Here is a 27,957-nt window from a genome sequence, read left to right as displayed (position 1 = left end):
TTCTCTTTCTCTCCCTGTCTCTCTGTCTCTCTCTCCTTATCTGTCTGTCTGTCTGTCTGTCTGTGTATGTGTGTGTGTGTGTGTGTGGTCTCTCTGTGTGTATATGTATATAGGTGTGTGTATGTATGTGTGTGTGTCTCTCTCTCTCTGGCACACAGGCATGCATGCTTGCCGTCTGCATCACTGCATCGATGTGGACACACAACTCCTTTTACCACCTGTGACCACCTTCATTTAGCACCTACCACCTTTCTGGCAATTGTCTGACTAGTCGGTGTGGCCAGCAAACTGGTACAATCCTAATCAGATAGAATTGGATGGAAAATGTGGCCAGGAGTGGGGGTGAGGAGGGGCAGAGGAGGCTAGAAACGGAGGACTGTCCTTCCCTAAATCTTGTTTCTATTTGGGAAAGGAAGTAGCAAGAAACAGAGTAGCCCTGGTGCATAATTCAAACCAAACCGGTTCAGAATAAGAACTCCGGAGATCAGTCTAGTGGCACCAGTGTCTCCATTACCTGGGCTACTGACACCCCAAGGATAAGTTGTTGGATCCCTTTTGCCAGGGTTTACAATTGAGAAGTCTTGCCTGGGGATACAGGCCCTGTCAGACCCTTGGCCTAGAGCACGTGTTGGTCACTGGATGGGTGAGTAGAAGGGGAAGGCCTTTGTTCCCCCCTTCCTCTCTGCGTTGAGCCAGGGCACAAGGGTGAAAGGTCATCTTCCTTGTGTTCTGAAGCTCCTAGCTCCCTAAGGTTCTCCAGGTTGGATACAACACCTTCAATGGTTCTCGCTCACCCCCTCTTTTTAGTCAAGTAATCCAGGTTTCTACTTAATATTTTCATTTCTTTTTTCTGGTTGTGTTTAAGGATTCTGAGAGGTTGTGCTTTGGATAAAGAGCATTTGGTGGGTTTCAAGTGGGACACTAGGAAAGCTGGAATCCAAGACTGCCTAGTAGACCCGGTCCACATTGGCTCCCAATGTCTTAAACCTTCTCCAGTGCACCCAAGGGCACGGCGGCTTGCAGCGCTTGATCTGATGGTTGTTGGTAGACTATTTCCATACTTGAGCCTAGTGTCTGAGAGTTGACTTAAAAGGCTCTTAACCTAATGTGGGTAGCCAGATCCTAGATCCTGGAAGCGAGATTCTTAAAACGTGCACAGTAGCAGTCCTCGGTCAGGACAGCAGCGTTAGCTGGCTCTCCTTTCGCCTGCTCCACACACACAACTCCAGGAGTGGGAAGCTCCTGGCAACTGCATGGCAAGAGCTGGCCACAAGGCCCAGCAAGGTTACAGTAGGGGCTGAGATCCTTACTGGCAATGGATGTGAGCTGGGTGTGAGCCAGACCCAAGCGCAGGACAGTGGGGAGTAGGCAGGTGTGCACATAGCAAGGGGATGGAGCAATAGTCTGCAGAAGAGGCTTTGCTTTGGGTTGGAGTAGGCTAAGAGGCAGCGGGGAGCGTGGGTGGGGGTGGGGGGAAGGTGGAGGGGGGCACCGGAGGAGGTGTCTTTGTCCTGCTTATTTCCAGGAAAAGAAATCACCCTCTTGAAAAGCCCACCTCTAGCCCTTGTAAACATCTTTCCTCCCACTGGCCATTGGCCCTGGTTGCCTAGAAGCCCATTTCCTAGGAAAAAGGGAGGTTGGTTTTTAGGAGGTAGGAAATGCAGCGAGTTTGAGCCTGCTCCCCTCCCAGCCAGCAGGACAAACCCTGCTTTCCTTCGTGGTGTGAGGGTCACAGAGATCAGGCCGGCTGAGCACCAGTTGCCAAGGTCCCCTTGACATTGTCAGTGTCCCCTAACTGTCCCCTGTCCTGGCAGCTGTGAGGTCACCCGTTTTGGTGAAAGGAGCACTACCTGGTCGCGGTCAAATGAGGACTGAGGTGTCTTTTTGATAAGAAGTCTCTGTTACACACAAACCCTTAAGTTCCAAGTTCCATCAGCTGGGAGACCCACATGATTGCAGCCAGGACTTAACCTCTAAGTCCTTACTCCCCACATGACTGTCTCTAGACAAGGTGTGTGTGTGGGGGGGGGGGGTGAGGGCAAGCACCACAAATTTAAAGTATTTATTTTGTTTCATTTATTTAAATAAATATAAATATAACTTTTATATAAAACTATTCACATACAAAGGGACTTCCAGAGACTTGAATTTAAAACTCTCCCCCCCCACGTGAAAAAATTCAGAAAAACAAGACCTACGGAGTTTAACTCTATATTAATGGCAACCTCAATGGTTTCCTTTCAAAACAGCAACAAAACTAATGAAGAAGGCCCTGCCTGATCAAGTTGAGAAAGACAAGGCTGGCAAATGACATGCGCGGTTTCAACCCACTCCCCCTATGCAGTGTTAAACTTAAAACATCCCTGTTTTTTTCCTGTTAGATGAGACTGACTCGAATTCTAGATTATTTACATTAAAAAAAATCCATAACTCTGAGTGGAGTCCCAAATAAAGAGTCAAGAAGTAGCTTCAGAGTCAGGCCCAGCTTTGAACTCTCTAGATTTGTCCGAGTTCCTTTTCCAGGAAGGGTGAAGGCAATGAACTAGAACTTTGGTCCCTAAGTTGATTCAGCAGGGCCTGCCGGGGAGCAGGTAGCCTGAGAAGGAGCATCCTCCTTTACAAGGGAGAAATCTCCTTGTCTTCGTTAGCCGAGGCTGGGGACAAGGAGTCCTCGTCCTCTGAGCGCGCGTAGGGCGCCTGGCTCCCCACGCACTTGCAGCTGGCGTGATTGTTTCGCGAAGCGCCTTTCCCCTCCTTCTTGTGCTTCACGCGACGGTTCTGAAACCAGATTTTCACCTGCTTCTCTGACAGGTTCAGGTACGTCGCGATCTCGATTCTCCGGAGCCGGGACAGGTACATATTGGAAGAGAATTCTCGCTCCAGCTCCAGGAGCTGCGTGCTGGTAAATGCTGTCCTCATCCTTTTGCCGTTGGGTACCTGGCTGGCGTCGGAGCCTCCTACGGACCCAAAAGAGAGCAGAGGTGAGGTGCAGGGATGTATCCCCTACCCTACTTGCCAACCGTTGGAAAGGACGGGTCTCCAGAACCCAGTCTAATCCAACAGACCCATGCTCGCCCCAGTTTCGCATTCTGTGGCCTGTCTGGGAGGGTGAGAGTGGTCCAGGAGAATTAAGGCCTTCAGTATGTATGCGCTGGATTCTAAGTTAAAGGAGCGCTGGGGTTTGCCCCCCTTTGCTGCCTTCCGTCCGCCTAGCGAAGTAGAAACTGCTAGCAGCCTCAACCAAAGGCACAGAAACCCTTTAACCAGCCGGCATGCTAAAATGCAGTACTGAGGTTCAAACACACCCACCCGCAAGCCTCGCTCAGTCAACCACCGGTTCCTCTGAAGTCATGATCCAGGTCCCCAACGCCCGGATAACACACGACACTTGCGCACCTGTAGAGCGAAGTGCCTAAGGCCTCCCCGAGAGGTTGACAAGTGAACCCCCACCTCCGTGGAATTGCTGAGGACGACCTCAACAGTTCCCACCTCCCGCCACACCCCGCCCCCGGGCTCGCACCTCCTCCCCTGGCGGCGCAAAGTTTGTTCCCGGGACGCGCGCGCGCGGGTCCCCAGGGCCCCCGCCCTACCCATGGTGAGGCAGTGGAATCTCCGCGGGTCCGACACGTTATAGGTGGTGGCGGCGCAGACAGGTGCGTGGTGCTGAGGGTGTCCCAGGGCCGCTGCGGCCGCCGCTGCAGCCGCCGCCGCCGCCGCCGCCGCCGCTGAGCCTGGCTGCTGGGGCTGGTGATGGTGATGGTGGTGCTGGGGCGGGTGGTGGTGATGGTGTGCGTGGCTCACCCGTGGGCAGAACTGTGGGTCCCCGGGACCGGAAGAGAACTGGCTCTTGAGCAGAGGTAGGGCGCCGGTGCCCCCAGTCGCCCCGCTGCCCGCCACCGCAGCCCCTGCGGTCCCCGTAGCGCCGCCGCCGCCGGCTCCCGCGGGCGGGCGAGAGGAGTGCAGGTGCGAGGTGACGCAAAGCGGGCACACGCAGAAAGAGCCGCTTTTGCGGGACGGGCAGCCCGGCCCGGACACCGACATCACCAACGGAGACGGCATGCCTAGCGGGATGAAGAAATCCGGCCCTGGGTGCGATTCCGGCAGCGAGGGTGCGGGCCGCGAGGAGTCCTTGATGATGAGCGAGTCCACATAGAAGGAGCGCGACATGTCTACGGGGGATGGATGGCTTGTCCTGCGGGGCCGCGGCTTCTCCTTGCCTTTCGAGATGTGAGCTGGGCGGACGCGGGCGGTCAAGCCCTTGGGGACACGGAGGTGTCGGCGTCTGGGGCGTCTGGGATTCGAACAAAGGGGTCCTTGGAGAAGGTTGGTCCTCACGTCCCCCGCCCGGCGCCCCGGCTCCAGGATTTTATAGCCCCCACCCCGGCACGTGATGCTGCGGAGTACCGCTCAGCTCAGGCTCCTCCGCAGCTCCCCACCCTCGGGATAGGCTGCCCAAGTCACAACAGAAGCGTCGGGGGGGGGGGGGGGCGGGCAGGGAAGAACGCGGGGGAGGGGGAGACTTCGCAAAGTGTATGGTTTGTTAATTTTGCTGGGGGATCGACCTCCTGTCCCGCTTCTCCATCTTTGCTGCAGAAAATCTTAGCCGTACACACTCTGTCCTACACTCTCCCTTGTTTGATCCTCTGTCCAACTCTTCATGGCGATGCGATGCGGAGCGCACCAGGTGGGGACTTCCAGGCCATTTAAACTGAGGTACTCAAATGCTTCCAAACTCCTCGGTGTCAACCTTGGCTGCACAGTAGAGCCTGAAACTTCTTCTGCCTTGGAGCAGGGTGTGTGATCGTGAAGGGGAGGTCGGCCTGGTCTAATCCTCACCACACTCATACCTGCCCTTGCTCTCCAGCTTTTGGACTTGGCCAAGGTCATTCGCACGGACAAATCCAGTAACTGGACGAATGGGTAACTGCCCGGCTAAGAAACCAAGCGCTCCAGGCCGGTGCTACATCAGTTCCCAAATGCCTTTGTGTTTGGGCTTCTCTTGAGGCCACTCAGACCAACGACCCTTCTTGAGCATCTTTCTAGTCAGCAGTTCAGCCTTCCGCGGAGGGGCGGGGGGGGGGGTGAGGAGTCGCCCTTTTCTTATTCCAAGCTGTTACATAGTTTTACAAGCTCAACCTTACAAACGCCACTGCGAAATATTTGGAGATGACCAAAAACAGCCTTCCTATACACTGGCGTAGGAGCTGAGGAGGCCTCTGGTGTAAGTCGAGTGATCTCTTGCTAATACCCCCAACCCCGCACCCTCAATACCGATGCTCTTTACATCCTCAAATCCTAAAGCTCAAGAAGGGCGTAGAGCTAATGGAGGAATCCTGCCTGTACCTGTGAGGAGTGGCCTGGTACCAGAACTCCCTTCCGGGGCTCAGGAAGACTTGTGAGCCTTGTGAGAGAGGGTGGCCGCCACCACTGGGGCTCTTGGTTTGGGGGGAAGTCAAGGCAGCAAAGATGACAGCGGGTTTCTTTCAGGTCCTTTTGCTAAAATGGCTAACTTCAAGTGTAAGTTCACAACAGCGACAAGGAACTTGAAGACTGGATTCCCTCAACCTGAGAAGTGCCCAAGGACAGGAGACCCCAGCTGGAGGCATGGTTCTCTCTGTGCCCTCTGGCTTTCTCTTTCTCTTTCTCTCCCCCTACCCATCTCTGTGACCACCTCTCTCTTGTCTGATGGAGGAGTATAATTGGGTTGTAGGGATGCCCCGCTCTAGGGAGCCCAGGATTTATGGATGGCAATTAAAGTTTTATGAATTGCAGCTGAGGCTGGTTATTGAGCTATTTGAATGTGATTAGAATTCAATTAGAAAGTGGTTAGTGGACGGTAGGTCTCCAGAGTGTAAACAGACAGCTATTCCAGAAATGTGCTAATCCAACATCTTGTGACAACAATTAAGGAGTCTGGGGCTGAGCGTGGGGCCACTCACTTGTAACTACTTTTGCATCGTAAGGTTCGCCTATACAGCCCTGAAGGGTGCTCATTCTCATCCAGCCCACCCAGTCAAGACCAACTCTAACCAACCCACTCTCTCCTGCCCAGCAGTCCCTGCAATCCTTCTAACCCTAGGAAAAGTATTTAGAATTCAACAATCGAGAGGCTTGACGGCAGATTATTATTTTTTAAGATATTTCTTTTATGTATATGAGTGTTTCGTCTGCATGTATACACACCACACTGTGCCTGGTGCTCTCAGAAGCCAGAGGGCATCAGATCCCCCCGGATCCTGAGTTACTGATAGGTGCGAACCATCATATGGACACTGGGAACCAAACCCAGGTCCACTGCAAGAGCAACAAGTGCCCTTAATTGAGCCATCTCTCCAGCCCCAGAGTATTTTTTAAGGCCTAGATTGTTCCATGGGGTCAATAGGTTGGTGCTTTGAGAACATAGCCCTTTTCTCTTTCCTCCTCTGGCTAGGTAGGTCATCTATAGTCCTTTGGGGGCTGGTGCTTGCATGCCAGTATTCTCAGTGGCTTCTGGTGTGCGCCCAAGAATTGCTCTCTGTTCATGTTCTGCAAATGGTGTTTGTGTGCAGACCCATTCATTTTAGGGACTCCGTCAAGCAGGAGGCTTACATCTTGTTTGGTTTATGTCGGACTGTGGATGCATTCAGCTTCCACTGCCAAGGAATTTTGAGAGAGGTGAGGGGTCCAGGGAGGGTGGTGGGGGTGGTACTGATGACTGCGGGGGAGCAGAAGCTTCAGGCTAGGCTGAGTCGGAGAGCTGGACTGAGAAATCGGTTCACCGGAGTCCTTTGCAAATTGTGTAGGCTCACCAAGATCAAGTGTTTGGGAGCTGTATCCCCTCTTATAACCTTTGCTCTTTCTTTTTTCCCTAGTTCTCTGTGTCTGTCTCCCCCCCCCTTTTTTTTCTAGAAGTCAGCTCCACCTCTGCCCACCCTCCGCATCCTGGGCAGAGTTGCCTCCATTGCCCCTGGAGTAAGTAGCAAAGCAAACTGCTCAGAGCAAAGGAGGATGCCATACGGAGCCTTCTCCCAAGCAGGCTGGCAGACAGGCAGCACATGCCCAGAGTGCTTGCCCCAGCGCACAATTTTATTTCTCAGTGATTCTGTCTGATAAAATTTCATCGTCCATTAAGTAAGCCCCAAAATGAGGGCTCTTATGAGCCTATAATGAGCTCTAATTGCCAGGACTTGGGGAGCCACGTGGAAGGATTTATTCGGTATTAAGCAGTCGGGTACAGAGTACAGGCTGTTACCTTAGCCATTACTTTCATAATTCAAGGAGAAAATTAGTTCTTTTAAGGGGAGGGGGGAAACCCTTTGCTTCCCTCTCTTTTGCTGAGGCTGGCAGCGGCTGGCTGGCTTTGTCTTCCTTGAATGCAAGCAGTGTTACAAATGCAAAGGTAACAAAATTGCTTTTCCCCATTCCCAGACAGAGCACCCTCATCCTGCCCTCAGCTTAGGGGAAAAAAAAAAAAATCAAAGCAGCTGTAAAAAGAGCAACGGTGCCTTCTTGCCAGTGGGCTCTAGGATTGGGTTCCTTCTAGCTCAGCCTTGAGCCTTGAACGCTTGGATTCTAGGTTTCCAATGGTTGTGTAGTACTTTTCCCTCTTGCCTGCGATGGAAACTGACCCGAACCTCACATCCCTTTTCCACTTCTTTCTTCCAATTTCCTTTCATGGGCAAAGTGGCATGGCCTTTTCAACAGGCCCCAGAGTTCTGACCTGTTGATGTACTTAACCGTTCTTTTTTATTTTTCAGGCAAACCCCCCACTTTGCACCTACCCTTTATCCCCCAAGAGCTCCCCCTCCCATCCTCAGTTTTTTTTTTTCCTGCCCTCTCTGGTTTAGCATTTGTCTCTATAGTTCTCCAGCTACAAACTGAGGCCGCAAGCACAGCCGGACAGCCGGGGAGTTGGCGGGGCTGCCTCGGATTTATTTGCTCCTCTTACATTGATTTCATATTAGTTTCCAAAGCGATGAATGATCTCAAAGCTGGGTTTTGTTAGCCGAACACAAACAGGAGACAGGACTTACTTGCCCCCAGCTCCCTTTAATGAGGTCATTATCAAAGCGTGAACAAGTCTATGAATGTTTTATTGAAAGCGCATCGTTAACTTGTATCCATCCTTTTCTCCAAGTGGCATTGTGATATTGCTGTCTGTGGCACATCTTACCCGATATAGCCCGAGATTTCCCCATTCTCTGTAACCAGGCAACCCTTTCTGAATACCCAAAAATTGAAAAGAACCGCTTAGTCTTCAAGAAAGTCCTCAATAATAGTGGAAAAGAACAAAGATCCAGGAGACAACAAAATGCCACAGGGGTGACTTCTCATGAGCAATTATCTCTCATTAATCAGAAGAACAGCTGCAATATTAATTTTCTCTCTTTCTTCCTCTCTTTTCACAGTCCCCAACATTTGAATAATCATAAATTTTGATTTTATGAAGGAGTCACGTTTTCAGGGGCTGGAGGAAAAGCAGCAGCTACCTAGGTGAAGACAAGAAGAAAATGCTCTTGCTTTATTTTTTTGTTTGGGTAAAACTGTCAACAAAGAAAAAAATTTTAAATTAAAAAAAAATTAAAAGCAAGAAAGAAATGCCAAAGAAAATGAACCCCCCTCACCTACTTCTAGATGGCTGCTGCGAATCAGGACCCCATTCTCCTCCACCCCTCCTCCCAACCAGCACCCCCTCCCCTTCTGCCTGCCCAGAACCTTTCCCTAGTTGTGCTGGGAGCAGGGTGGAGGGAAATGTCCTTGGCGTCTGGCGTGGGAGTTTCAGCTGGGTCTTTAACTTGCAAACGTGAAACCAAGCGTTGTCGATCTGACCAAAGAGACACTCTTTGGGCGTAACTTGTATTGTGGCCATCAAAAGCCCTCCAGCCTCAGATGAACTGAGGCGGCCATTCAGCAGAAATGGGGCGCTCGCTCGCTTTCCATTCAGGCTCTGGAGAGGCGATTGTTCGCAGGATGTGTAGCCAGAGTGGAAAACTGTGGGTCCCCAGATAAGGCTTGTAACCTGCAAACAAGCTAGGAAGTAAAAGAACCTCATTAAAGGCAAGGGCGCAATTAGCAAATGCTTTCTCTCTCCCCTCCCCACCTTGAAAGCAGTGGGTCCGGGGAAAGGGGGCAGTTGGGAGCCAGTCCCCACATTCCAGGACTGGCTGAGTGATAGGCGACTGAAAGGCCCTAGGGATTCTGCTTTTAATGTAAATCAGGACGCGGCCCGATCCCGCGAGGTAACAGGTTGCAGACCCTAGGCTGAGGCCGTACCCAAAGTGCCTTTGCATCGGCCTGGTGTTTATTCAGAGTAGATGGGCCTTTGAGAAACCTGAATTCCCCTTTGTGCTCACCACAGTTGCAGGAGTTCAATGGAGCCTTCTGAGGAAGGGCGGGGGCATCTTCTGAGAAAGGAGTCAGGGGGCTGGCTCAGAATTTCAGGAAAAGCTGCCTGCCTATCTACATGGCCTCCTGGCCCTAGGAGCAGAATTTTGATGGCAGCCAACCCACACCCCACACCCCCACGCCCTGGTTTTGCCCTTCACCTTAACGACTAGCCCCTCATCTCCGAATCCTCACCATCACCCCTCTCCCACCCTCAAAGCTCTGGTCTGTCATCGGCACAAAATTTATTGAGTGCCTACTCTGTGCCCAGCGTGTGCGAGGCACCGCGGGGAGCCCGATGAAAAGGCCGAGACAGTATCCAATAGAATATTGTTTCATTCCCGGAACAATGGCCTGAGGTGGGGGACAATTATCCAGATAATTGAAGCAAATGCCCCACCTCCCTCCCTCCCTCCGACTCCAGTTCCTCTGGCCCTTCCCAGCCAGCCTCACCACTCTTTTCAGCTATGAGGCGTTTGCCTAAGGAGAGGAGCGGGGAAGGCAGGGAAGAGCTGAGTTATTCACAGAATACCAATCCCCTCCTCTGCTGCAAGCATTGGGCTGATATAGCTGCTTAATTATGGGGATCAAAACATTTTTCTTTCTCTCCTCGCCGCCATCTTTCGTGTTTTTTTTTTCTTTTTTTTTTTTTTTTTTCTTTTCCTTCTGGGGGACGAGTCCAGAGGACTGCATATGCCAGATAAGGAATCTACAGCCGGGCCATGTCCCCAGCCCTCTCATGTTTATTTTTTCACTTTACTCAAATCAGTGTGAATGCCTGTACTTTTAAAACGATTCCACCTTTCTTTTTTTCAGCCTTGGTCATCTACAAAAACCACCTAGAACGCTTGTTCAAAAACACCCCAAGTTACCTGTTTTTGCTAGGCATGGGGGTGCATGCCTTTAAGGCAGATAGATAGGTCACTGTGAGTTCCAGGTCAGCCTGGTCTACATAGTGAGACCCTGTCTCAACAAACAAACAAACAAACAAACAAAAGTCCCCCACCAAGGCACTAGAGATTTTCATGAGAGAAAGCAGGACCAGTACTGAGAAAAGCTTATTCCTGCCTCCTCCCAGTCTGGAACCTGAAGAGACTGACTTAGCCCCATAGACCTCCGTTCTCTGATCAACGGAAAGAGTGTATTGGCTCAGGGATGTAGTTTAGAGGTGAAGCATTTGCCTGGTGGGCAAAGGGGTGCCATGCTTAACCCCCAACATCATCCCCCAACCCCAAAAGTAAGTGTGGATTGAGTGCCTACTATACACAGGCTCAGGGCCAGAGAATCCAGTAGCACAAGCCCCGCCCCCTGGGGGTTTGCAATACCTTAAATGAATCAACAAATCAACTTACAGCTGGTAGGATGCAGAAGGTCATGGGACTATTAAAGAAAGCCCATGGAGCTCTGGGAGTTGGTTAAAAAAAAATGCCAGAGGCATGAGGTATAAGTTTCAGGCTATCAAAGTCAAAGAACCTAGGGACAGGACACAGGAGCCCTGAAGAGTTTCTAGTTAGTTAGTTAGTTACTTTGTTAGTTTGTTTTTTCCAGACAGAGTTCTCTGTGTAGCCTTGGCTATCCTGGAACTTGCTTTGTAGAGCAGGCTGAACACAGAGATCTGCATGCTTCTGCCCCCTAAGTGCTGAGATTTAAGGTGTGTCCAGCCCCCACCCCACCCCACCCCGAGTTTCTCTTTTATAACTGAGAGAACTGAAAAGAAGCCAGAGACAGTGAAAAGAAGAAATCCAGTTTCTGCACCTGTGAAATACAAAAAATGCCACCATTCTCGACGGTTCGTGAGGAATTAAGGCCTACCACCATACCTCAAGTTTGATCATCGTCATCATCATCATCATCACCACCATCATCATTGTCAGCACCCGAAAGCTGTATAAATCTTTCAGACAGGAGGTATCAGAAGCTCAGGTGTGGCTGTGAGGAACCCTGCAGACCAGGGCTTCTCCCAGAGTCCTCACCTGTAGGCTCTGAAGCTTTTGCATTCTACCCTGGAGCTACCACTTGCTGGCTCCCTTAGTCTTCCATTTCTGGGCAGCAGCCTCATGGATCTGAGGTGCCAGGGATACTTCACATCCCACGCCCCACCCAGCCCAAAATCCCCCTCCTGCCTTCTCCACCTGGGACTGTACCCTAAACTTCAAAGCTTCTCTGTGACCCCGAGAAAACAGCTAACTCTGCTGCCTGCTCACCCACTTCACCAAGGAGGAAACAGGCTCCATCTGAGTGTACAAAAGTCCCCACAACGACGACCATCTCCAAGAGCTTTCTGTGTGTGGGAGGGGGTGTGGGTGGGGAACATAGCCTTGCCCACATGACTCATTCAATCCCCAGTAGCCTTCCCAGAAAAGATGCTATTATTATGGCTGTTTGTGTAGCAGAACCCCTAGACTATGGAAATTCAGAGACTTAACCTAGGTCACACAGCTAGAGATGGCAGAGCCAGGATTCAGAGTCTCAGCCGCAGTAGGGTAATACTTCACACAGTATTTATTTCTCATAATGATGCCGTGAGGAAGGTACAGTCACTATGTACTTTTTTTTTTTTTTAATAGTCCAACCCTTGATTAGTGTGGCTTTCCAACGTGTATTACAGGTTCCAAGGCTCGGCCAAACTTGGCCCACGTGACAGAAAGGACAGACTGACAAAAGAGGAGGCTAGGGAACCTGATTTCTTCTATGCACCTGTGCCCAGAACACAGGAAGCTCTGAATGAAACCCAAACCTCATCGCTTTACTTCAAAAGTCCATCACAACTGGTGATCTGAAGTTCTGTGGCTTGAGTTTCTGGTTGGGTATCTTTCCCAGCCGACTTCAAGCTGCACCTCAGCAGAAACTGGGTCTGTTTTGTTTATTCCCAGTGTTTGCCAGACAGCCAGTCCATAGTCTGCATAGAAGCGAATTCATACCTGCTGGACGCCTGGCTCCTTATTTCACAGACAAAGAAACTGAAGTCTGTCAAACACCTGGAGAGGAAAGAGATGGAGCATTCAACCACGGTTGTTTCTTCTTCCTTCTTCTGGGGTGGGTGGGGGTGGGTGGGGGTGTGTCTCACACTGCAGCCCAGAATGGCTTCGACTTGGCATCCTCCGGCCTCAGCTTCCCAAGTGCTGCAACTTTCAAGCTAAGGCCCTCTTCTCGTTTCACCACATTCACAGCTTCCAGCGTCCAGTGTCCCCAGACGGAAAGTGAGCACCCAGGCTGTGCAGCAGGACGAGTCCCGAGTCCGCGCATTCGTCCCAGTCCGGGCGCAGAGGAGCACACAGCGGCAAGGGGATCCTGCGGGTCCCCCAGCACCCTGCGCCCCCTTCCCCTCTTCCTAGTCACAAAACAAGCGGGACAAAACAAGCGAATCCACACGGTCCCACCGACCCAAAGTTCCCAAACATGACACCAGCGATCTCAATACCCACCTGAAAGCCTGCCCTGCGCCGCGACCTCTCCGATCCGCCACAGGTGCGCATGAGCCTCGCCCTCCACCCCACCCCACCCCCACTCCCAGCCTGGGCGCATGCGTGGGTGTGAGGCGGGAGAACTTGAACTTGTGGGCGATCGCCTGTGTCTGGGGTTGAGGTTGGGGGTAGGGTGGGAGGGGGTGCAGGGAGTTGAGAATCTGGGTGACGGTGAGACACAACGTATGTGTGGGGAGTGTGCGTGTCCCTGCTGTGTGTGCGTGGAGTGCGTGGGGACAGACGGCGCTTTATGCTACCCGAGCGAGCGTGTGAACACCCTGGTGCGAGGCGGGCACTGTGAGACGGGGTGGGGTGGGGGATGGGGGAGCTGTGCGCTCGCGTGCCAAGGGCATGGGCATCCCTTGGAGGCTGGCAACTTGGGCATCTAAAGGGAGTCCCCTTCAGTCAGAGCCCGGACGCACCACGTGGAAGGGGACTAGATTCTACCGCCTTGGGGGGTCACCCCTTTCAACGCCCCAGGCTTGCTCTTTGCCTGGTAGGTCATCTTGCCATTCATTAACGTGATGAACTTTGATGGTGTGCCCACAGATAGATGCCAGGCTCTGCGTGAGGCGCTGGGGAAGCCAGAATGAACTAGCTTAGGTCTCCTGCCTCATCTGCTTCTGCTGATCTTTTGGGTTTTCGGTTTGTGTGTGACTGCTTTGCAGGATGTCAGTGATAAGCACGAATGGTAGCCTCTCCCTGTAAGCAAAGGGGCATGAAGTAGCTTATAGGACAAAATAAGTCAGAGCAGGAACCGAAGACGCTACATGAAGACCCTCCAGGATAGGGCCCTTTCCATTACTCTAACCATCCCAACTGCAGCCTACTGGTCCCTCCGGCCCCTCAACTTTCTTTCTGGCCTGGCCATCTCTTCACCTGGAAGTCCATTGTCTCTCTTCTTCCTGCTTCAGACATCCCTTTCCCTTTCCCTTTTATTTTAAAGATCAAAGTCCTTACTCTACCTTCTGTACTACAATCCTTTATCGTACCGGTAGTCTTTTTTATTTTTCCCTTAAAGCATTTATTGCTCTCAATCTGTACTCTGTAATGTGCTAAGTTGGGTCGTTTCTTGTGTGAATCTCCCTACTGGATGAGAGCTTCGGGAAGGGATGAAGGTCCTCTAAGACCTGGCAGACGGCACCGCCCAGTGGGCGGGCACTCAGTGTTGAATGACAGATGGGAAAGAAAGGGGGTTCCCCACAGCCCGTGCCTAGGCACAATTCTTCCTTACCTCTGCACAGCAACTTTGGAGTGTACAAAGACTTTATAAAAGTTATGTTATTAAATCTTCATGATTATATAAATTATGTAGGACTTTTTCTTGATGTTGGCCTTAACACACACACACACACACACACACACACACACACACACACACACACATATGTATATATACATACATATACATATATATATCTGGCAGTGTATCTTGCTCATATCTCCCTCTGCTGCTCTCCCCTAGCCCTTCTTCCTCCTTCTCATTGGTCCCAATTCCTTCCACCAAGTACTCCCACTTATGTTTTCATGCCCCAGTTGTACGTCTATGTCAAACTGATAGTCAAGGCACATACAAGAGCACTGTTTTCTGAAGATGTCGCATCTCCCTAGGAAACGTTTTTGTCACACATACACAGCATCCTCTCTCTCTCTCTCTTTCTCTCTCTCTCTCTCTCTCTCTCTCTCTCTCTCTCTCTCACACACACACACACACACACACACATACACACACACGTATATTGCAAATATGGGAAAAATATGTGATATTTTGTCTTTTCCTCTCTCATTCCTCACTTTGAATTTCTTCCCACTTACAGTCCCCCTCTGCATCCTTATCTATGATAGTACCTTTCTTAGGATGGTTATTTCCACAAGAGGAACTGAGAGGTTAGAGGACTTGTCTTGATCCAGAACCAGATCTGAGCATCATTTTGGGTGGGAGACAACCACTTGCTTCTAGATCTCTTGGCTAATGAAGAGAACTGCTAGGTTCCTGCTTCTCCTAGGGATCACGGTGGGTGTCTTCTATCCACTGTCTGCCTGTCATAGTATGCATCTGCTTAAGCTACAGCTTGATGGTAGATGCCTAGTAAGCACAACAGTGTGGTGCACAACAGTGTGGTAGCCACTTCTTCTTGTTTCTATAATTTGCACTAGATTGTAAACAAGAGCCATCATTTTGTTTTCCAGAGCTGTCTTGGAGTCTGCCCCGAGTGTTGTAACTTGACTGGATGCTGCCCTGACTCTGGCTGCTCTGGGCAAACCAGTCACTGGCCTGGCTCACTACATTACCATTCCTTCCTCATGTTTGAGTTCTCTGCCAGTCCATTGGACTTAGCTGATGAGCTCAGTGACTGCCAACTGATTGAGCAAGACAATGGCCCTGATTCTCCAGCACACACAGCAGCATTGTCTCCTACAGATGCTTAGGGATCCTTGGCATCCCCTCCAGAGAGCACTGGTGTCTCAATAGACATCAGTCAATGGCTGTTGACAGGGAAGAATTTTATAGAGTAAACTGCTAAGGGAGTTTTTAAAAGTAAGTCGGGGTGGAGAGAGGGCCCTTAAGAGCTTATACCGATTTTGCAGAGGACCCAAGTTCAGTTCCCATCTTCCACAATGGGGGCTCACAACCACCTCTAACTCCAACTGCAGGGGCTCTAATACCTATGGCCTCCAAGACACCTGCTTGTATACACCCACACAGAGTTAAAAATAACAAAGTTTAAGTAAGTCAGAAGTCAAATGTAAATTTAAAATAATTCTGAAGACAGTTGTTTTTGTTTTTATGTTTTCTTGAGACAGGATTTCTCTGTGTAGCTCTGGCTGTTCTGGAACTCGATCTATAGACCAGGCTGGCCTCAAACTCATAGAGATCTGTCTGCTTCTGTCTCCTGAGTGCTGGGGTTAAAGGTGTGTGCCACCCCTGCTCAGCCTGAATGAATACAATTTTAAAGATTTATTATTATTGTATGTACATGTGTGTGTCGGGGGTACATGTGCACACACACTTGTGTGCATGCCACAGTACATGTGTGGAGGTGAGTTCACACTGTCCCCCTTTACAGGTGCTCTGAGGCTCTTCACTTGGATCAGTAGGCTTAGGTGGCAAGCACCTTTCCCTAATCCATCTGCATAGGCTTCTGAACAAGTTTTCAAGGTGCTAATTTTTTTTTTTGCTCAAGGATATTCATATGCAGCAAAATAAAAAAGTTTTTTTTTGTTGTTATCATTTAAATGACAAATTGTTTCTCTGCCTTTTTGGTAATACTTGCTTGGCTCCTTTCACTCTGGGCTCTCTATCACTGAACAACATCCCTATCCCAAATTACTGTTTTTATGTGAAACAGGAAGTATATATAGCATTTGGACATTTTAAGATAATTGTTTCTTGAAATTTTATTCAACGTTTGGTAATTGATTATTGCCACAAAGAGTATACTGCTAATCTCACTTATACACTGCTTTTCTGTTTCGTGTCTTCTAATACTTCAGCGACAACAATAATGAATGAACAATAGACTTGTTTCAGGAAAAGAGCAATGGCCTAGGAAGTGCAGTGAATGGCCGCTGTTCTGGAGAGGGCTTTCCACCGGGACGTTCTCTTTTCTATCTGTTTGTCTGAGATCAGATAAGTTAATGATGTTCCACACAATGTGGCTGACACTGTCACCGTGCCCTTTATATTGGCTGGAGAATAACTTTGGTCCAAACAATGCTTTAAGTGTGTTTAGTTGTCAACAAAAGACAAAGTATCTCAGAAGAATGCCCACTTTGAGATGTAAGGCCTGACTCAGATTGTTTGAGGAACTGAGAATGGGAGGCAGTTGTTACTGAAATCCAGTTCAGCTTTAGTCAGCACTGTTTTACCCAGCTCCTACACACGGTAGGCCCTGGGGCTGCAAAGATGACTAACACTTTTTTAAAAGGGATCTAACTTAGACTTGCTGTGTGCAAGGCAAGCACTTTACCACTGAACGACATCCCCAGTACCTCTTTTGCTTTGTTTATTTCGAGACAGGGTCTCACTGAGTTGCAGGCTGGCCGTGAACTTCCTCTGTAGCCAGCCAGGTGTCTTAGTTAGGGTTTCTATTGGTGTGTAGAGACACCATGACCATGGCAACTCTTATAAGGGAAACATTTAATTGGGGTGGCTCGCTTACAGCTTCATTCATCAGTTCAGTCTGCTATCATCATGGTGGGGAGCGTGGTGGCGTGCAGGCCGACATGGTGCTGGTTACGTCTTGATCAGAAAGCAACAAGAAATAAACTCCGACACTGGGCCATATCTTGAGAGTAGGAAACCTTAAAGCCCACCCCTACAGTGATACATTTCCTCCAACAAGGCCACACCTACTACAGCCAAGTCACAGCTCCTAATAGTGCCACTCCCTATGAGCTTATAGGGGTCAATTACATTCAAACCACCACACCCAGGCGGGTCTTGAACTTGAGATCTTCCAACCGCAGCTTCCCAAGTATCTGGAATCACCAGGCTTTGCCAGATGATTACAACTTAACCTTAGTTATCAATGGGTTCTGCCTGGGAATGCTAATGGCAGACATCAATTTATGGAACCATGGAGGAGAGAGCAGTTTCTCTTCCTGCTGGCATCATTCACAGGAAATGCTCAGATTAAACTAGTCATAGGAAATGTTCAGATTAAAAAAAAAAAAAAACAGTGAAACAGCAGGAGAAGATTCTAGGCCAAAGGTCTAGAGTGAGCACAGATCCAGATGACTGTGTATCATGCTAGAACATTTGCATGCAGGAGAGGGAAGATGGAAGAGCTGTTTGGTGGCCAGAAACAAAGCCTTTGAGTGTCACGGGAAGACTTTTTATGTTAAGTGGATAGTATTTGAAATCGAGCTGGATGTGGTGCATGCCTGTAATACTAGCCCTTAGGAGGTGGAGGCAGGAGGATCAGGAGTTCAAGGTCATCTTCAGTTACATACTGTATCTGAAGCCAACTGGGGCTACGGTGAGACAGTCTTTAAAAGTTCATTTAAAGGGGCAAGCCTGGTGACATCATTTTAATTGTCAGAATCCATGCTTTAAAAGAGCACAAAGAGAGTAATGACTCCACAAGTTCTTTTCTGACTTCTACATGCACTCTGTCTGCCACATGTGCACCCCCCCATAATAAATAAATAATAATTTAAAAGGGTAAATCAGATCACTGAAGTTGAGGCATACCCATACACCTTTGTCACTGTATGTCATTGTAAAGGATGGAAACAGAGGTCCAGACTTGAGAAGGTAAGATGGCCATCCATCAGCAGTGGGGATCCATTCAAGAGTCTGGTGTGTGCACCAGCGAGCCGGCACTGGCCACTAACTGGATGGAGCAGAAGTACAGAAAGGGATGTGAGCAGTGGAGTTTGGAGTTCCTAGCTCCAAGAACCATGTTGGTGTTGAACACCCTCGTTGTGGACGGAAGGTGAGCAAGTTTTCATCGTTTCAGATGAGATTGTGGGTAGAGCTGGTAGGAGGGGAAGAAGGCTCAGTATTTGGTTTTTGTTTGATTGATTGATTGATTTTACTTAATGCGTGGTGTAGGAGAGCACAGATGTGTCACAGCAGGGTGTGGAGGTCAAAGGACAACCCCCAAATACTTAGTTCTCTCCTTCCATATGGGTCCCAGGGATTGGACTCAGTTTGTCAGGCCTGGTGATAAGTGCCTCTACCTCCTGAGCCATCTTGCTGGCCCCCAGATATTTGGTTTTAAGTATTTGGAATTTTAAGAACTGTCAAGGATAGGGCTGGAGAGATGGCTCAGTGGTTAAGAATCACACTGCTTTTGCAAAAGACACAAGCTCTACGTCTAGTAGCCATGTCAGGAGGCTCATAACCATTTGTAACTCCAGCTCCTGGGGAATCCAAGGCCTTCGGCCTCTGTGGACACCTGCACTCATGTGTATAAACGCACACAGAAGCATACATAGATACACAATCACAAAAATAATAATTTTTTAAAAAGAAGGGCTAAGGATGGCTTGGGGATTTAGCTCAGTGGTAGAGCGCTTAATTTATATGTTGGCAGTGGAGATAGAGATTTGACTTTAAGAGAAATTGGGTTTGGCATTAGATATGACAGCAACCTACAATGTTTAAATTGTATGTAATATTTGAAATGGTGAGGTAAATTTACTCAGGGTCAGATTGATGATTAGGAAAGGCCTTAAAGTTATGTGGCTCAGGACCTATTCAGTAGTTGGCAAATAGTATGTTACATATGTATTAAGAACTGGGTTGGGGGATGAATATGAATCATAAATTATTTTCATATGAAAATATCATAACAAAACCCATTGTTTTGTATGCTAACTAAAATGTTTAGTTATAAAAGAAAGGAAATTGAGTCCATTCCAGTCTCAGTTTCTTGATTCGAGGAACTGTGTGTTCTTTTGGTTACTCTGTCTAAGGGTAATCCAGTATTTACCACTTGATAGGGGGCCTGGAATATACTGAGCTACCCACCAAGTTACAAGACAGTTTAGTGTGAATGTGGGATTAGAGTTTGAAAGCAGCGGTGTGAGCAGATTAGTTCCTAAGAGCCTCCAGGTGCCTTGGGAAGTTGGCTGCGCCCTCTTCCTCACCCCATCCTACAGAAAGAGCACAAAGAAAGGAAATTCTAGTACAGTGTTCAGTCTCTGCCTCCTTCTCTTTCCAAAGATTCCTTTCCACGCATTCCTTACACATTTGCAGATGGAGTCAACTTTATATCCAAAGCCCCAATTGACAACTGAGCAAGCCAGGACTCCATGGAGTGGAGCACCCAGGTGTTTAGGGCTGTCCCCTGGCTACTTATCATGACATCACTCAGATTCCAGGGCTGAGTCAGAGTCTTAGGTGGCTATTCAAGGTCATAGGATGCTTGCTCCTGTTTCCTGAGGAAGTTGAAGTGCTTGCTGATTGGTCTGTTCTGTCCCACTTCCAGGAGAAAAATCAGTCATCTGTGAGATCCCATGTGGATGAGAAAAAGAGAGAGAAATGTGGCAGATGATTAAATACAGTGTCACTATTTATTCTCAACTGTAGTTGATGATTTATTTATTTATTTATTTTTTCATGGGCCATCTGGGTAACTGCCTTCAGATCATTACATTCTGGATCATCCTTCCATCACATCTTGGCCTTCAGATAAAATCAAGCATACACCAACCCCTTACTTCAGCTGGGTAGTTGTGTTGGCTACACACACAGCTGCCTACCCATCCATGATCTCATTGACACCTGCTCCACTTAACATGCCTCTACCTCCTCCTCACTCTCAATTTTGACCTTTGAAGTATTACCCCAAACTGTAGCTCCTCTACATTTTTTTTCTTCCTACTGCTAAATCTTCCCATCAGTCTACACTCTCCTGGGGCTATATCAGCTACTGTAAGTTTTCTTTCTCCATAGTGCATCCAGAGGTGATGTTTCCTCTCCTGTGGATACCTGGGATATGTCTTTAACCTTTCAGACTAGTCCTCAGCTTCACTTAAAGAGATGGAGGAGTGGGGTAAGTCATTTGACTATGCCAAACTGAGTTTCTAAGATGAGAGTAACAGCAATAAGCACTGTAGTTCATCGAGTGTCCACTGTGGCAGACACCTCACTAAGCATTTTGTTATGTTATAACATTGCCACCATCAAACGTGAGGAAGCTAGCCGGGCAGTGGTGGCACACACTTTTTATCCCAGCACTCTGGAGGCAAATGCAGGCAGGTCTCCATGAGTTCGAGGCCAGGGCTGTTCTACAGAGCTACAGCCAAGGCTACACAGTAAAACCCTGTCTCAAAAAACAAAAACAGAAGTGAGGGAGGTCCCACCTCTATTTTGTGGATGAGAAAACTAAAGTTGGAAACAATCATTTGTTTAAGAGGCAGAAACCAGATTCAGGCTTATATGGCTTTTTTCCTAGCTTTATTAAGTGATAAGTGACAAAAAATGATATATGTTCATTTCTGAGTATTAGTTCATTTTATGTTGCCAAATCAAAATACCCAAAGCTGGGTCAGCCCCGTTGGCTGAGAGGGTAAAGGTGATTGCGGCCACGCCTGACAATCTGAGTTCAATCTCCAGGACTCACATGGTGGAAGGAGAGACCAGACTTCTGAAAGTTGTCCTCTGGCTTCCACGTGTCCCACCCTAAAGAATGCAAATGTAATACGAAACCAAACAATACCTGTAGCTGACTATGTCATAAAGAGGAGAGGTTTTTCGGGGGTGGAATATTTGACTACAGATCAAGTGAAGAGGCTTATTTCGAGCTGGGTGTGGTGGCATGTGCCTTTAGGGGGAATCTCTGTGAGTTTGAGGCCAGCCTGATCTACATAGTTCTAGGCCAGCCAGGGCTACATAGGGAGACCCTGTCTCAAAACACAACATCAAAAAGAGGCTTATTTTGACCGACATCTCCAGAGGTCCTTAGGAAAGGGCACTGATACCAACACACTGACTTAGAGCATGCTGAGAAGCAAGAAGCCAAACAGCTATGTGTAGGAAGGCCTGGTGTGTGTGGTGACCTCCAGGCTCCCAGGAAAATTACATTAATTATGCTCATTATCTTCCAAGTGTGGCAACATCAATGACCTTCTACCTCTTAAAGCAGTGGTTCACAACCTTCCTAATGCTGTGACCCTTTAATTCAGTTCCTCATGTTGTGGTGACCTGTAACCATAAAATTATTTTGTTGCTACTTCATACTGTAATCTTGCTACTGTTATGAGCCATAATGTAAACATCTGGTTTGTGAATCCTGTAGGGGTCATGACCCACAAGTTGAGAACCACTGTCTTAAAGGTTCCACCAGCATAACACCACCAGAGAAGTGTTAGGATTCTGATACATGCCTTTTTGGGAGACACTTAAACCACAGTATACAGATTTGGCATATGTGTGCATGAAATGATGACCACAGTAAAGCTAATTAGCACATCTGTCAGCTCACGTACATTAATTTTGACAGTTGATAACTGTCAACTAATATCCTAGGAAAGATAAAAAGTGCTCAAATCACCAGGATTATTTTTATCTTGTTTTTAAAGAAATATTTTAATATCTATTGTTGTGCAAAAGAAATCTTCTTAAATATTAATCCTCAGAAATGACATGTAGTTTAAAGTTTTAAGACCATTTTCAGTGAGCAATTACAACACCTTTGGCATTATTAGTAAAAGAAGACAAAGAAAAAAGGTTTCACGATAATACTCAAAGGGAAGAACTAGATCAGAGGAAATAAAATATAGGAAAAGATGGGAGAAAACTGAAAAAGGACAAATAAAAGCCAGTTTTCTAGAAAGGGAAGTTTTAAAAACCTTCCTGGAAAAGAAAAAACACAGTCAAATTTCCACGGTTGTATAATTTAATGTCACAAGGGTGTCACCCAGCTAGCTCAGTCGGTAGAGCATGAGACTTGTGATGTCACATAGGAAAAATATAAAAGCAGTAATTAATAAGTCACAAAAGGTCTCCTACTGTTGGGTGGGTAAATGAGTGTGGAGACATATGCCTGTAATCCTAGCACTGTGGAGGCAGAAGCAGAAGTTCAAGGACATCCTTAGCTACTAAGCAATTTAAAGCCAGTGGGGGCTACGTGAGTCTCTATTAAAAAAAGGGAAAAAAAAAAAGATTTGCTAGAGAGTAAAATATAAATCTCAATATAAATATTTTAAACTATGTTAACAAGATTTAATTAGATTCTTTCTATATTATTTTCATTATAATTCCAAGACAAATGAGGGATTTGAAATAATTATAGAATTATCCCTCATGGTGCAAACTAACCTCAGTGAATGAAATCCGACTCAGCTGTCCTGCTCAGCCCAGCCATCAAAATGTAGTTTGGATCACCTTGCGATAAGAATAGAAATTAAAAATGTCTGCTCTTTGGCATTGGTGTTTATCACAAAGACAACTCGCTTGTTTGTGATAGGACCCAGGATGAAATAGGTCTGTCAATTCAGTAATATGAGAATTAAAAAGAAAAAAAAAACTACTCTAAATGAATCAATGTGGAAAAACACAGATTGGCATCACTCTGAGTTAATCCAAGATTATCTTCCAAAAATGTTTGATTTAGGATTCGTTTACCAAATAATGTTATTCCTAAAGCATCTTAATCCAGACAGGACAGGATAGAGACACATTCTGATGTCACAAGGTGTAGTTGGGCCCCAGTGGTACCTGATTTAGCTGGCATCACACTCTCATCACAAAGGATCAGCTGCTCTGTGGTACTAACCCACTCACATGACGTGCCCTTGAAGCACTTGTTGGCCGTGGAGTGTCAAGGGGGTTTCCAATGGGACGAACCACCAGTAGATCTTTGGGCCACGTTAGCATCATAGGCAGGACAAGCAGCATCCTCATCAGAATTATGAGTACATTGAGAGAATGCATCTCTGAGAACTCTTTCACAAGCTAATCACCATGGTAACCCACAGCTAAATAACATTCTAGAGATTTCTCAGGTGGCCAGGACATTGTTATCTGAATGAAGCTGTTAGAGACAATGCGAGCTGCTTATTAGATTGTTGGACAATGATAAAGCCAGGTTCACCATGCTTTCCTCCTCGGCCATGAATTCTTAGACTGCCAGACGACGGTGTAGGTCTGAACTGGTGTCTGCTCATCCTGCTCCCACAGCCCCACAGCATGGCTCTGCTCAGAGCAGGAAGAGGGAAGACTGGAAGGGAGACACTGTTGCAGAAACTTATTTTGTTCCTTTTTTAAAAATTAAATTCTCTTCCCAGACGTATTTATTTTAGGCATATGAAAGTTTCCTTCGATGTATGTCCATGCACCGTGTGCCTTTCTGGTACCCACAGAAGTCTGAAGAAAGCATCAGACCCTTGAAACTTGAGTCACATGACCGGTACAGCCATCGTGTGGGGGATGGGAACTGAACCTGGCAAAAAGCAGCAAGTGGTTTCAACTGCTGAGCCATAACTGCAGCCGGACATCTTGCTTTTGTTATTATTTTTTTAAAGATTGATTTTATGTACATTGGGGTTTTGCCTGTGTGAGGATGCCAGATCCCCTGGAATTGGAGTTACAGACAGTTGTGTGAGCCGCTTTGTGGGTGCTGGAAATTGAGCCGAGGTCCTTTGGAAGAGCAGCCAGTGCTCTTAACCGCGGAGCCATCTCTCCAGCCCCAACACCTTGCATTTCTACAAAGTAAGGTGCTTGGAACAGGACCCATCCTGGGGCTTGGAACAGGACCCATCCTGGGGCTTGGAACAGGACCCATCATGGGGCTTGGAACAGGACCCATCATGGGGCTTGGAACAGGACCCATCATGGGGCTTGGAAAAGGACCCATCGTGGTGAGTTGTTTCTGGGAAAGAGGCAGCTAAGTAACATTGTCTTCACTGCTTAGATGAGAGGATTGAAGGGAAGGGACTCAGAGTTGGATGGTCACCATGGAAACACTTATGTCTTCCCCTCTCTCTCCAGTATCCTACTCACCTAGATTAAAAACACCATCCATGGTGACTAACATGTATTCAGTGTTTATCATTCCTTGTATGAATTATCTCATTTAGTCCTTACAACAACTTCATGAGTTCTATACAATCAGATCTAAGAACAGATAAGGACAAAAGGTTGAGACAACTGTTTTCCAGGTGCTTTTTTATTCATATGTTTTTAATTTTTTAAATTTTATTTTATTGTTTTTAAGGCAGGGTCTCTGTGTAGCCCTTGCTGTCTTGGAACTTGATTTATAAAGACTGGCCTTGAACTCAGAGATCCACCTGCCTCTGTCTCCCAAGCGCTGGAATTAAAGGCTTGTTCCGTCACACCTGGCTCTCACAACTGTTTTTGAAAAACAGTTATTGAAACAAAAGCTCCTGTCGTCCAGGCTTGGCCTTGGCAGATGGCCAAGCATGACCCTGAGTGCTAGCTCCTCCTCTCTTCATGTACTGAGTGCTGGGTTTATAGACATTCACATCACACTTGGTGCCATTGTCTTACATATCATCCTGATGTTGTGACATGTTTAAGGAGGCGTATGGATTCCATTATAACTACTTAACAATTTTTCGGTATACTGAGGAAAAATAGTTAACTTCCTCTTCTCATTAAATGCATATATTTTCCCTTCCTGTTTGTTTTTTCTCTCTTTCATGGAAAAAAAAAACATTTATTTTGTGTGCATTGGTCTTTGGTCTGCATATATGTTCATGAGAGGGTGCCAAATCCCTTGGACCTGAAGTTACAGACAGTCATGAGCTGCCATGTGGGTGCTGGGAATTGAACCCTAGTCCGTCGGGAGGAGCACCCAGTGCTCTTAGCTGCTGAGCCATCTCTCTCCTAGCTCCCCTTTTGTAGACATTTTAAACCGTAGGAACACTAGCAATTTTGGATTTTAGTTGTACTTCAGCCCCGCCTCCCCCGTGTGTGTGTGTGTGTGTGTGTGTATGAGAGTGTATGAGAGAAAGAGAGAGAGAGAGAGAGAGAGAGAGAGAGAGAGAGAGAGAGAGAGAGAGAGAGAGCTGTGCTGTGGGAGTTGATTCTCCGTCAGGTGGGGGCCTATGGTTATCAGGCTTGGCAGCAAGTGCCTTTCCCAGTAATGCCACTCGCCCCCAGCTCTTTAAGTCTCATTCAGGGGTCGGGACTGCTGTCACAGGCCCACAATCCCATCGCTTGGGAGGATGTCGTAAGAGGCCATCTTGGAGGCTGCCCATCAAACTCCTTACATCAAGGTGTGTCTGCTTGGGAGTCCAGACATGAGGAAGGCTATTGACCAGACATGCTGAGGCAGCCAGATGCAGCCTCTCAAAGAGGCAAACACCTCAGTCTTCTCTCTTGGAGGAAAGACAGTTGAAATACATGGGCATAGTCGAAGAGTGAAGATTTTTGGGTGGGGATATCTTTACACTGTTGGGCTCATACAGAAGCACAATGGTTTTGTATCTCAGAGATTGTAGTAAGAAGTTATAGATGTGCAAGTATTGAGTGACCCTAGATCCAGGGACTATTCAAGGGCTTAGAATAATCAAAAGAAAAAGGAAGACGCAGTCTCCACCTTCAAGAATCTAGCTTTTCATGTGGCAGAACAGAGACTATTTTTGCATATGCTCCACTAGATAGGAATGTTTAACGTCCTAATTAGAGTGCGTTTAGTTAGAGAAGGAAGACTCATACAGACTGATAGACGTATGCTTGATTTCCTTCTTTTCCTCCTCATTCTTTTTTCAAGTTTCTTGTAGCCCAGGCTGGCCTTGAACTTGCTCTGGATGACCTTGAATTGAGCCCCCTGCCCCCACCTCTGGAGCACTGGGACTACCTGCTGTGTTTATGCAGTGCTGGGGGTGGACCGGTGGCTCCATGCATGCTAGGCCAAGGGAGCTTCTTCATGCATGCTAGGCCAAGGGAGCTTCATGCATGCTAGACCAGGGGAGCTTCATGCATGCTAGGCCAAGGGAGCTTCATGCATGCTAGGCCAAGGGAGCTTCTTCATGCATGCTAGGCCAAGGGAGCTTCCTGCTGGAGCTACAACCCCACCCCCTTCTTGTTTTCTGTTTTGAAATGGGGACTCTTGCTCTATAGCTCAGACTCGCCTCAAACTTGGGACCCTCCTGCCTCCGCCTCTGGTGTAGCTACACCTAACTCTAATATATGGTTTGGAAGGACAGTGGGGATTTTACGGCTTCTGGCTCCTCCGTTTTATGAGCCTAGGGTTCTAGAAATAATCTGAGAAATTAGTCTGTGAAGTTAAAAGATAGAGAAGAAAAATGAATACAATTTGTACTTTTTGTTTATAGTGTTTGATTTAAATAAGATAAATTTTAATTAGACACCATTGAAGGAATGTAAGAGAATCAATTTTTTTTTATTTATGATGAAAATATTTTGGAGACAGGACTTGAATTAAATATGCATACATAGTGTGAGATGACCCAGAAAAAAACTGAAAGCAAGTGGTTCCATACACGAAGCTGCCTACTTTATATTTTATTAATCTAGTTTAATTATCCTTCGGGTGTTGGGAAGACAGAGGTGTAGGTAACCCAAATATTTGTCTGGTGTTTCACTTGTTTGCTATTTTGAGACAGAGTCTTGCTGTGCATCCCTGGCTGGCTGAGAACTTGCTGCAATCCTCCTGCCCTGCCCCCGATTTCCAAGTGCTGGAATTACATATATCTACCAACATGCCTGGCTTCTACTGGTGATTAGACTACATGGTGAGGAACAGTCTGCTTAGATTCAAGTCCTGGTTCTAATCCTGCTACCACCACCTCCACCACTACACCATCACCACCACCTCTACCACCTCCACCTCTACCACTACAACCACCACCTCCTCCTCCTCCACCACATCCTCCTGCTCCACCACCTCTTCCACTACACCATCTCCACCATCATACCACCACTGCCACACCACCTCCATCACCACCACCTCTACCAAAGGTGAGTTTTGAGGTTTAAAAAGCCCACACCATTCTAGATATAAAATAAAGAACAATCAGACCACAACCCATAGAACCATAGAGGCTATATATATAGCATGGAGGTCCCTAGGACGACTGTAGCTTATAATACATTTCGGTTTTACTCAATTATTGAAAAAAAAAAATAGCCAAATGAATGGAAACACATGAACTATGAACCAAAGGCTGAGGGGCCCCTAGCTGGATCAGGCCCTCACCTCTGAATAGGTGAGACAGTTGATTGGCTTGATCAGTTTGGGAGGCAACCAGGCAGTGGGACCAAGTCCTGTGCTCATTGCATGAGTTGGCTGTTTGAAACCTGGAGCTTATGCAGGGACACTTGGCTCAGTCTGGGAGGAGAGGACTGGACCTGCCTGGATTGAGTCTATCAGGTTGATCGCAGTCCTCGGGGGAGGATTTGCCCTGGGGGAGGTGGGAATGTGGGGTAGACTGGGGATAAGGGGAGGGAGTGGGAGGGGGGAGAATAGGGGAACCCGTGGCTGATATGTAGAACTGAATGGTATTGTAAAATAAAATAAAATTAAATTAAAAAATGAATAAAACAAAACAAAAATAAATAAATAAATAAATAAGTATTAAATAACCTTTAAAAAAAAAAAGCCCACACCATTTCTCAGTCTCTCTTTCTGCCTCATGCTTGTGGCTCAGGGGCAAGTTCTCAGCTACAGATCATTTCTCTGGAGGC

The 27,957-nt window shown here is 47.5% G+C and overlaps 1 protein-coding gene and 1 long non-coding RNA gene across 2 annotated transcripts; both read right to left on the bottom strand.

Moving 5' to 3' along the window:
• Nucleotides 1-2,172: 2,172 nt before the first annotated feature.
• Gsx2 (GS homeobox 2) lies at nucleotides 2,173-4,191 on the bottom strand. Its single transcript, XM_006979719.3, has 2 exons — nucleotides 3,591-4,191; nucleotides 2,173-2,957 (listed from the first exon to the last, which is right to left on the bottom strand). Exons 1-2 carry the CDS (start codon nucleotides 4,165-4,167, stop codon nucleotides 2,617-2,619), a joined length of 918 nt encoding a protein of 305 aa, XP_006979781.1. The 5' UTR covers nucleotides 4,168-4,191; the 3' UTR covers nucleotides 2,173-2,616.
• A 15,275-nt stretch (nucleotides 4,192-19,466) lies between these two features.
• On the bottom strand, nucleotides 19,467-23,229 carry LOC121820920 (uncharacterized). Its single transcript, XR_013042962.1, has 3 exons — nucleotides 23,002-23,229; nucleotides 22,603-22,668; nucleotides 19,467-19,784 (listed from the first exon to the last, which is right to left on the bottom strand). It is a non-coding gene; the product is annotated as an uncharacterized LOC121820920 (long non-coding RNA).
• Nucleotides 23,230-27,957: the final 4,728 nt, after the last annotated feature.

Source organism: Peromyscus maniculatus, chromosome 10 (genome assembly GCF_049852395.1).
Source record: "Peromyscus maniculatus bairdii isolate BWxNUB_F1_BW_parent chromosome 10, HU_Pman_BW_mat_3.1, whole genome shotgun sequence".
In the NCBI taxonomy this organism is placed as follows: Eukaryota; Metazoa; Chordata; class Mammalia; order Rodentia; family Cricetidae; genus Peromyscus; species Peromyscus maniculatus.
This window is presented reverse-complemented; position numbering and strand designations above follow the sequence as displayed.

Coding starts and splice junctions, on each gene's coding strand:
- Gsx2 (XM_006979719.3), bottom strand. CDS start 4,167: ATGTCGCGCTCCTTCTATGTGGACTCGCTCATCATCAAGGACTCCTCG. Junction 2,958..3,590: donor ATTCCACTGCCTCACCATGG/GTAGGGCGGGGG, acceptor TTGGGTCCGTAG/GAGGCTCCGACGCCAGCCAG.